The following is an 11,865-nucleotide window of genomic DNA, read 5'->3' as shown; positions in this document are numbered from 1 at the left end:
GTATACTCTACTATACAGCATTTTGACATATCCGACATTCAGCATTTCCTGAGCTTTCCAAATAGTGGAGCCTTTAGTGTATAATTGAGATAATCTAAGCAGACTAATTACAAAATCGCAAATTTATTATTTAGATTAGAATTAACTAAAATTCATGATTAAATAATATATCATATTCAAGGATGTACATTACTTTTTGAAGGGATAATGTTCACAATTTACTAAATATGTAGAGATTGAACTCGTATATTTTAAAAACATGATTTTGAAATAAATAAGTACTCACTTGATGATACATCTGAGCATAACTTAAATGGATTTCTAAACATAGGGTTAACTGTAATAACCATGACCATAAATTCTGTATATTTGCAAGATACTCCTAAAATGTTAACACAGTTTTAAGTACAAAACTGCAGCCATATCAAAAATATGTAAGATACAAATGCATATTTGCTCAAATAAAAAAACAAAAAATATATTTTTTTATAATTATTAATGCATTTGCTCAGACACAATGACAAAAACAAAATAAATAATAGTAAAAATATGTAAAATTATTATAACTTTGAATAAATTACAAAAGTTGTAAGTAAGTTCTTATTAAGTAATTACCATGTATTAGCTTTTACTCATTAAAGAAAAATGTAATTAAAAGCAAAAATCAATTCTGCATGCAGAATTAATATACCAAAGAAGTGCTTTGATACATGCAAAACAATATATTAATTATAAACTACTTTTACTTCCTTGCATTCATGCATGAAATGTTCAACATTTTACATTTTAACTTTTCAGGCCCTTTTACTTTCTTATGTACCAAGTGCCCCCTCCCCTCGAAAAAATGGGACAATTCTATATTTCCCATTCTACTTGACCTATTCTAAAAAGTTTTGACACAAGAATACTACTACTATACTAAAAAGTTTCGACACAAGAATTTGGGAAATTTTGCCAGCCAATTGCAGAGACTATAAAGACCAATCCATCATTTTGGAAATGCTGTATTCAAGTCCTTTTCCTCATCCTTATTGAAATGGGGTGGCACTCTGTTGTGTTAGAGCCATGTACATATTTTAATATTTACTCAAAAAGGGTTCATTGATTCAGGTAAGACTTCTTGTAAATGCACTAAGTACATTCTCCCATCCAGTCTGACTAACAGAAGATATGTTACAATCAAATAACCTTAGATGATTCTAGCAAAAAATCTATTGAGAAATGTTACCGAAGCAAAAGCAGGCATGTGGCAATAGATAACTGTTGCCCATGCATAAGAATTAAATTAATTAAAATTTCCTCACATGCATTAATTAGCGAGCTAGACATGTGCAGGAAAATTTGGCTGTATTGTAAAGACAATGAGGAAAATACATACAAAGTTCCTAATTTGCAAGTATAAAGGTTAACTCTCTCTATGCATAATGAGTGCAATTGTTTACCTTGTATTATATACAAAGCCATTGATTGTAGCCCACTTACTGCATGAGAAGTTCCTTAAGAATTAGATTCAGAACAATCTCTATCTAAACTTACATGAAATTTGTTTAGTAAAATGTAGTGTTTTCACACTGCTTCAACATTCTATATCCTACAAAGTGGTGGCAAAGAAGCTCATTTCACACACATGTTTGCAGTTGCTCAAAGTTGTTAAGATCTGTGATTGCCTTGTAGAAAGGCATTGCAATACAGCCTTTTGGTATTTTGTCACATTTCTATTTGCAGTTCTGTGAATGAAATACATATGCGCTTTCTCCTGATTTGTAACTTTTTCTGATATCCAAGATAGAATTAATTATGAGTGAGTAAATTAGTGCTAATATGTCTATAATGGAAGACAGCTTTCTTGAGTTACAGTCATGCAAAGTATGCAGAAAAATCCTTTCAGCATGTCTTATAACTTCTTCTTTATTTGAGAATTTTTAAATCACCATGTGCAGAGGCTATTTGCACATTTTTAGAAGATTTTGCTTTGCTATAAAAAGAACAGGCTACTTGAAATTTAACTGCAACTTTATTTTTGAAAGTACGAATTATCATCTGCTAGACAGTTTTGTTTTCATGCAGGATGGAAGGCTACATTTATGATCTTTCAAAAGAAAATTATTTGCATCTAGTTATTAAAAAACGCCGTGAAAGGCATGGTTTTTCAATATATACAGCTACAATAGATAATACTGTCAAAAAGAAAGAAAGAAACAAATGGTTTAAGTTTGGTTTCAAATGGAAAAACTGTCCAAAGTATATATCCAAGGAAAAAAACAGAATGTTTCAAATGTTACAAAGATAAAATTTTAAATGTTCAAGGAAAATCTGTTAGTTCAAAGGACAGTTGCAAAGTAATTAAAATTCTCAATGTCAACTGTAAACATAGTGATTAATGCTGATTTGAACCTTAAAAAGGTGAAAAAAAACAATGTGCATCATCTTTCTGAACGACATATCCCCGAATGCAGAACGCGTGAAACGCATAAAGAATTCTTTATGAGAAACATTTATCTGGATAAAAATGTGAAAATGTTGTCATAACAGATGAATTTTGGGTGTACTTAAATGACAGCAATAAAAAGAGATCCATTTATTATCACCAAAGAGAAGAAAAATATCTTAAAACATGGTTCAGAGAAGCAAAAGAAAGTTTTTCAAGTAGTAATTGTTGCTGGTTTTTCATATAACGGCAAATTAAAAGTAAAGAAACTGGAGAAAAATGTTAAGATCAACTTCACATATTATCAGGAACATATTTTATAGCCATTTCTCAAATATGAGATAACTTCTCTTTACCCACAGTGCCATTAATCAGTTGAACTACATCGAGACAAAGCAAGCAGCCGCACGTCAAAATCTGCTGTTAATTTCCTGGAAAAAATGGAACAAAAAATAGGTATCAAGAACATCCACTTTTCTTATCCCTACTAAATCTACTGATGTATCTCCCATGAATTCTTGCACTTATAAGCTTTTAAAAAGAGGATTGTCCAAATGTCGACTTGCAGCCCTCCTTGTACTTTGGAAAGCTGTTCAAGAGGAATGGGATAAAATACTTCCTCTGCTTCTATAAATGGCTTGTCTTGGAAATTATGGTGAAGAAAGATATGCACTAGCTCATTAAAACACAAAAATGTTACTTAAAATATTTCTGTAAATACAATGAAAAATCGTCTAAAAAACGTGCGAACAACCTCTGTATACATGATGATAAATTAAAATGATGCATTTTCAGCAATCTAGTTATAATCAGCAAGCAGAACTTATTTTTCTATAATAAAAAATTAAGTTTATAAAAGTACTGTAAACAACAGTATACATTTAAAAAAATAACATCACACCAGAAGAAAATTTAATATTTATAATTATTAAAAGCACCTTAAGTTACTTTACAAATATTTACAAACATACCTCAATGCATTTTGCAGCAGGATGTTTCTGCAATAAAAGGCTTTCTCCCCGGCTTTGAACTGCATTAAACTGAATTTCTCTCTTTTCTAAATCATTAGTCAGTGTCTTAAAAAGAAGAAAGAAAACAACTCCTTATAATCATTCATGATTTATGCATGCATTTGCATTTATGATCATATCATATATATAGTGCATTGCTCCTTTAATGAATTTAAGAATCTATAAAAAAATTTTCATTGACATTATTAATACAGAATTATAATATAATTATTAATACACAATTAACATAACACAGAACAAGATAACAGAGGAAATATGACAGTAAAACTAACTCATGCTACCTTACCTGAACAGGTAAATAATCTAAGATGCTTAATGCTTAAATGTGATTAAGGCTGTTAATTTAAAAATATGTATTAAGCAGATGATTTCGCCTTTTCGATAAAATAAAAAGGGAGTTTATTCCAAATATTTATTCATTAAGAAATACTTTTATGATGGAATTACTGGCTTTCATGGTCAAGATCAAAGATGGGTTCCAACACACATGAGAGCATTAACATCACACTATGTCCAAAGATATCAGTGACATAGCTTATATATTGTTGGTTGTACATAAGTAAGTATATAAGTGGTGTGAAGGATCACTAGAGATGATCACTTGTCATAGGAAATGGCTCATCAGATGGTAACATCAAGCGTGACAGATGTACACCACTCCTTAATGACCTAAGGTGAAAAACATTAACCAGACTTCCTCCACACATGAATTCTCTGGTCATCTGAATAAAGAGAATCTGAATAACACAGAACAAGATAACAGAGGAAATATGACAGTAAAACTAACTGATGCTACCTTACCTGAACAGGTAAATAATCTAAGATGCTTAATGCTTAAATGTGATTAAGGCTGTTAATTTAAAAATATGTATTAAGCAGATGATTTCGCCTTTTCGATAAAATAAAAAGGGAGTTTATTCCAAATATTTATTCATTAAGAAATACTTTTATGATGGAATTACTGGCTTTCATGGTCAAGATCAAAGATGGGTTCCAACACACATGAGAGCATTAACATCACACTATGTCCAAAGATATCAGTGACATAGCTTATATATTGTTGGTTGTACATAAGTAAGTATATAAGTGGTGTGAAGGATCACTAGAGATGATCACTTGTCATAGGAAATGGCTCATCAGATGGTAACATCAAGCGTGACAGATGTACACCACTCCTTAATGACCTAAGGTGAAAAACATTAACCAGACTTCCTCCACACATGAATTCTCTGGTCATCTGAATAAAGTAAAATTTAGGATTCACAGCTGAATACAATACAGCCCCAAGTCAATGAATTCCTCATTTTATTTCAGTAAAGAAGTGAGAGGCGTGATATTTCCAGTGCCAAGAGAGACATATAATGAAATGAATGCACACACTGCTTTGCCATGCTTTGTGATACTTGCGGAGGTATTTTGGGGCACAGCATATCCACAAGATACAGGTTACCAATTTCTGAATTGCAGATAGTAAAGCGCCATAATCAATGTGTCAGTATGCAGCTGAGAGGCCTTAGAATCACTTAGAATCTTCTGTAAACAGATACTTTCTTAGGCCTCCCACTGTGCTCAGAAAGGGTAGAGATGCTAAATGAGAAAAATAGAATAAAACACAATTGGTTATATCATCACTCCAGTCTATGCTCTCAATAATAGGATCAAGGGTTAATGCAAACAACACAACAAAACAAACAAACAAACAAACAAAAAACTTCTAGCCATGAAGGGGGCAAGCAGTGCGTCTTTTATGCGATTCAAGATGTACATCCATAACAGGTGCAGTACCATAGTATTTTTTATGTGTTATTAAGAGAGATTCATAGGTTAAATTTACGAATAGTTACAATTTTCCCTGCTGCATGCAATTTTTTGCTACACAAATTCATATTCTAAAAGAACAGTTGCATAAACTTTATGCATAAGAAAAAAATTCATGAACAAAACACTTACTGTAATTTCGCGCGTATAGTCCGCGGACTATCTGTGTTTAAAATGCGAATTTTTGAAGCTGCGGACTATCCACCAGTGCGGATAACACGCTGGTTGTTCACGGTTAAAATTGTTGAAATTTAAAAAACACGCTGTCGTGAACTGTCGATGATCAAATATAAAAAAAGCGCGAGATTCCAAGTGTCCTTCGCAATGCTTTAGCACAACTGCCGGGAGGGTGGAAAAGTAGTTGATGCGTCAGCTCGGTTTTTAGCACAGCCGACTGACTATAGAGTTGGCTGTGGGTTTTTAGGAGCCATAGTAGCAAGTACCTGGAGTACGAAAAAAAAAGCGTGATTCGTTTACTTATAGCGTAGTATGGCAACACCGAGTGAGTGGGGTCGAAGGTCATATTTCATTACCACTTATCACGAGGATAGCACGTTGCACAGTATTTTGTTTTCGTATTTTGTCTTTCATCTTCGATAATGTTGATGAAACATCGCCGGAGATTTACTGCTGAGAGGTAGTTGAGAAAACTGAAAAAGATGGAAATAGAGAAGCGGGTCGTTATTGGTTTAATCCTAGTATCCGGTGCACATGGGATTTGACTACTTTTGGCGACTCTATGATGAGCAGTGAAAACGGGACATATACGATGAGTAGTTAACGGGTCATTCAAAGAAAATATATAGTTAAACATAGTATATACTATGTATATAGTATATATACTATGCATGTATAGTATATATATAGACGTTGTTTGGATCATTTTTGGTGTTGGCGATAATTTTCAAAGTCGCGCCAAGGCTGCACCGTATACTAGGATTTTACTCCGTTATTTTGAAGTGGACAAGAAAGCGGTGAGAAATTTGTGCAAACAAAAGGATGTGTTTAAAAAGCATGGGAATATTGCCGTATTAAAAAACGTAATTTCGGACGTATAGTCCGCGGACTATCCGGTGGTGCGGACTATCTGACAATTTTTAAATTTTTTTTTATATAAAATCGTGTCTGCGGACTATACGATGGTGCGGACTATACGTGCAAAATTACGGTAATTTACTTATATACACAATCATTACCTCCTGGTGATGTTCTAATTCAACAAGATTCAAATTTTTAGCACTCCAATCTCTAGAAACTTCTGCTTCCTCTCTTTCTTTCATCCATTTTAATTCTCTAGAAGCTGATTGAATGAAATCTAAGAGGCTTTCTGAATCTCGCAGTTTCTGGGCTACAAAAGACTGCAACATGCAAACAGTTAATAAATCGAAACACATTCCAATTCAAAACATTTTAACACATGATTTTTTTTTATATGCAAGGCTGATCAGAATTTATTATATTAAATTGTGTTCATTATTGCATTATCAGAATTTTTTATATTTATGTTCATATTTTTATCTCAAATAATATCTGAAAAAGTTGTTTTAAAGCATGCTACTGAAGTTACTGGGCATGATTTTTTACGTAAATACATCGCACAATTTTATAAACATAGTTTCTGGAAAGGATAAATACTGCTTTAACAATCAATTAAAAATCATTAATGTAATAATTAAAAAGGGTAGAAATGTGGAGTGTAATATAGTGCTGATTAAAAAGGGTGGGAGGTGATCCAAACCTCTGCATTCAGGAATATGTTAAGATTATTTGTTATGTGACACATATGAAAGATCAGTACATTTTCAAAATTCACAAAGTTAAACCCTACCAAAAAATGTACTTAATAATTCCTTCATATAAATTAAAAAAGCTCAGCAAATGGCCAGATGAATAGCATTTAGAAATCAAATGCCCACACACACATATAAACTAAGTTAAAAATGAGATAAAAACTTTATGTTGACCCATCAGACCATATTTTTCAGCTGGATCTTGAATCTTGAGATACAACTGATGCAGCAGATGGTTTGTCTGGAAAAGCTCCGGTAATTTAAATTTTATTTTGTTTCTTTAATTGTAGTTCTGACGTGTCAACCAGGCATTTTTATTTCAGTTTTAACACTAGTAGTTCATCCTGAGTTCTGTTTCTGGCAACTGAACAGAGTCACTATAAGAGGTTTTTCTAGTGTGATAAATATAGGCCAGTTTCCATTAAAAAGTATTCTGCAAAGCCACCCCTCCCCACAGATACACAGCCCTAGTATGCTTCGCCTTTATAAAATAATTCAATCCAGTAAATTAAGAAGAAAATTATTACAAACTATATTTATTTGCTTTAAAAGTAAACTCAAATAGAAATTACTTCTTTTGATGAAAACTATTAAACAAATTTCAAATTACATAAGAACTGTACTTTTTCAGACATTTTGATAAATAGCACAACTAAGTAATTTAAACTTTTGTATGCCAAAAAAGATAAGAAAGTTATCCAGTTCCCTTAAAACTAATCAATATGATACATGAAATAAAAGATTTCAGCAACAGCTGAGGGAAGGAAAAAAGTGGAAGGGATAAAAATAACTTCATTAAACAGTACAGAAATATCAGACTTATAAATGAAAAAAAGTCCAAGTGATCACATGTAAACTGTTCTGTAAAGGCTAGAAATTAATGTACCTTGTCTCATAGTGATCCACTTTACAAATGTCTGATTCTGTAATGCATATTATTTTTTCAATAATGTTCACAAATCTCAATTCAATTATAATGAAATTTTGTTTGCATCTGAAAAATATCTAAAAAGGTTTACTAGTATTTTTTTTTTTTAATTTAAGTACAATAAAGAAAGTTATAAAGCTTAAAAACTTGCAACAATAAAATGTAATATATATGGTAGCGCAGAAGTAATTGGGCAACTAAATAATTACCTAACACATTATCTGTAAAATTTGAGAAAGAAATTTAGGTCAGCATAAAATTTTCATTACAAATCTATCGCTTTCAAAAGTAACTGATATAGTTTTTTTTCTCTTTAGAGAAATAATTCCCCCCCTTCCTGGAAAAGAAGGAGCTGTATGAAATATATCTGAAACAGATAAGAAGTTTTACATAAAATATATACCAACCGGCTTTTTTGGTCCGATTTTACATTTTACATTGTCTGTCCCATATTATGTGTTTGATGATGTAATCTGGGTAACATCACACAGAAATTAAAAACACAAAATTCTTAAACCACAAGATTTTATTCCTATCGCCATTTTCCTCCAGGCTCTAAAGAACACAATATTTACAAATAAATCAAGCTTGTCAGATGAGCTGAGAGAAAAATTCAACTACAATTCTCAAATTTCTCAATGTTTCAGCAGCAGAGTGCTATTTCTGAATTTTTATGCACACACTATCCAGTGAAGAAAAGTCAAGAGAATGCACAAAACTGGAAATGGGTATTTGAAAACCATTACTGTAACTAAAGTAATATGAAAATATTACTTCTAATGGTGTAATTACTTTAAGCTGGATGTATAAATCATTGTTTGGTAATTCATAAGCATGCTTTACGCAAAAATGAATAGAAAATTTTCAGCACACATGAAAAATATTACATCAGGAACAATTCAATATAATCATTGCCCTTATTAAACTACTGTATTAAAATATAAATAAATAATAATATAAACATACTTCAAGAGACTGAAATTTTGATTCCAGTTTCTCTGCTTCTTCACTGCTATTATCAGCATCGCTTCGTTTTATAGTTGTCTAAGTACATGGGGAACAAAATGAAAACAACGAAATTATACAGCTTACAGATAAAAAAACTACACAATACAAAAACTGATAAAAATACTTCTTTCAATACTGAAAAAACAACAAAATGCAAATAAATTTATTATGAACATGAATTAATTTTCATAAGTACTTTAATTATTACTTCAGAACAAAAATTAACATATTCACTCAGAATGCAATGAATTTAACTGAGAACTGAATAAAATAAACAATATTTTCAATACAAAAAATTAATAAAATAGAAAATATATATGTTTTGATACAGAAGCTACACTACATAAGCAAATTCAGAATCATATAAATCAAAGATAGGCTCAACTGCAGATATTTCCATATTCTAGTCATCTTACACAGTAAAAAGTCCAATTCTAAATTCTGCTACCAAGCACCCCCTGAGTTATAAATTTTTGCTGCCCCTTAATTTTGGGTCCCAATGCTTTCCCTAAATTAAAAAAAATTGTCATCCCTTAATTTGGTTACTCGGTGCTTCTCTAAATTCCAAAAAATTTGTCTTCCCTAAATTCTGGTGCCCAGTGCATCCATGCGAGCTCTGGTGCCAGTTCTGGGTTTATGTGAATGAAAAATCAGTTATTCTTAATTCAAAATAGAACTAAATGCAATCTTTTGGCCTATGAGTGGCACTAACAAAATCGATTTTTTTCATGTGGAAAGAATTTCTTTTTAATTGTTCCTCGTCAACATTTAGCACATGTAATTTAAATCTGTAATCATCACTAAGCGTAATGTCAACATAAAAAGGTTTCCCTACTCTTTGTTATTAAATTAGTAATATAAAAAAATTGTTTACACATCGCTGCATGAGTCATTACTAAAGCTGTCATGTGTTGATAAACAAAGTCATGAAAGCAAAATATAATAAATAATGATTCGCTGGGTTGGTGTCAGGGGTATAAAATATTAGTAGTTGTAAAATCAATGATGTTTCTGTGTAGAATGTTTCGGTTTGAGATGTATGCTAAGCAGATAAGCAGCTACTGAGCCAAATTATTGATCACACAAATTTATGCTAAAATGATTGTTTCTTCAATAACCAGGTATTTTATTTAGTGCTGAAATGAAATTAAGAATCAGGATTCTCCACATGTTTTCTTACGGGGGAAGGAATCAAATGCACACTCGTAAAGCATTAAAAAAAAAAAAAAAATTCCAAAAGAAAAATTTTTGTTGTTGTCTTTAATGTCCGGACTTTAGATCAGTCTTGATTTCGGACATTTGATCTTGGATCTTGACCTCAGATCAATTGTATTACATTTCATATAAAATTTAGTATGAACGTTACCCTTATTAAATATTTTTATATTAGAAACAAGCACCACATAAAGCTAAATGTAACACATACATAAGGAATTAATGACTTTAATCACAATACATATATTTCTCGCAATACATTCATTTAATCACAATGCTTTATTCACAATACATATATTTAAAATACTGTCCATCAGAATTTTAAATATATGCATCATAATACATATATTTCTTACAATAACTAATTTAATCACAATACATATATTTGAAATATTTTCTATCAGAATTTTTAAATGTCTGTAATAAAATGCATAATCATAACTAAAATGATGGGTTTTTTTAATGTAAAAAGAAAATATTGTAAGATAATTCACCTTCAAGGAAGCAATTTTCTTTTTATATAATTCTACTGATTTCTGTTCATTTTTAATTTGGTCAAGATTTGCCTTTATAGCTTGATAATCCTTCCCAAAATCTATTTGGTCCACACGTTTCTAAAAAACAAAAGGACAAAATAAAAATCAAATAAAGCCATGCCAATAATTTTAAGGTATTATTTTAAAGATAAAAATGTTATAATTGTAAGAACTAACTTGTTTGCGTTCAATCCAATCAAAATGTTCTTTTAGAGACAAAGTTTTATTATATTCTGCCTTATCATTTGAGGCAGTACGCTGTTTTACTTTCTTTTCATCACCACTCTTTTCTGATCTTTCAGTTAATGGGAACACTAAAGTACATTGGAAGAGTTTTTTTATACAAGTACTTCTCTCTCGGATATTTTCCAACCTAAATAAACACAATAAATAAATAAATAGATAACAGCATATAAAAGTATGAGGGAAAATATTAGACAATTTAAAAATATATACAAGACTATTTATTTGCTGATAAGTCCCAGACATGCAGAAGAAAAAACATTAATATAAATAGCTAATTTTTTGTCATAAAAGTTTATTTTATTAATTCAAATCACACACATAGAAGAAAAACTGATAACAGATTAAAAGAAACTGCATAATTTAAGATGGAATTATCTACTACTGTAGGAAGATACACATCATAATCAGCAATTATAATCAACAGAATAGATTCCAAAAATAAAAGAGCATTAGAAAGAAGCTGTACAGCTTATCTAGATTTTAATACAAAAATTGTATTGATTAAGTCAATAGCACATGGTTTTACACCCCCCTCCCCAGGTAATATGTTACTCAAAAAGATACCATTTTTTCATATTTATTACCTTATTTCTATTTATATATTTTCATTTTTTGAGTTAATGCCAGACTACATATTTTGAATTTTCAAATATAGTTTGATCAATTTTGCTGTATGACCAGGCTTTAGATTTTTTAGAAAATTTGAAATATTCTTGCTCACCACTTCTATTTGGTTTCCAGAAGGGTCATTTTGAAAGTAATACAAAAGTCAACTTAACCTTTTATTAACTAACAAAGCTCATTCAAACCCTAAATCCTGAAGAATGCTTCCTCTGCAAAGTATAATTCCACACATTTAAAGAAA

General features: G+C 30.8%; 1 protein-coding gene across 8 annotated transcripts in view; it reads right to left on the bottom strand.

Annotated features, from left to right (window-relative positions):
* Positions 1-11,865, bottom strand: part of LOC118197123 (uncharacterized) — a 466,504-nt gene that overhangs the window by 211,615 nt on the left and 243,024 nt on the right. For all 8 annotated transcript variants that reach the window (XM_085807503.1, XM_085807502.1, XM_085807499.1 and 5 more), the window contains 6 exons: positions 10,932-11,127; positions 10,713-10,832; positions 8,962-9,039; positions 6,474-6,635; positions 3,400-3,504; positions 287-382 (listed from right to left, as the gene is read on the bottom strand). In XM_085807503.1, coding sequence (XP_085663629.1) covers positions 287-382; positions 3,400-3,504; positions 6,474-6,635; positions 8,962-9,039; positions 10,713-10,832; positions 10,932-11,127 — 757 coding nt within the window. The remainder of the gene's footprint in view (positions 1-286; positions 383-3,399; positions 3,505-6,473; positions 6,636-8,961; positions 9,040-10,712; positions 10,833-10,931; positions 11,128-11,865) is intronic.

This window comes from Stegodyphus dumicola, chromosome X1 (genome assembly GCF_044657685.1).
Source record: "Stegodyphus dumicola isolate Sdum_Otavi_A_Nest chromosome X1, ASM4465768v1".
Taxonomy (NCBI): Eukaryota; Metazoa; Arthropoda; class Arachnida; order Araneae; family Eresidae; genus Stegodyphus; species Stegodyphus dumicola.
This window is presented reverse-complemented; position numbering and strand designations above follow the sequence as displayed.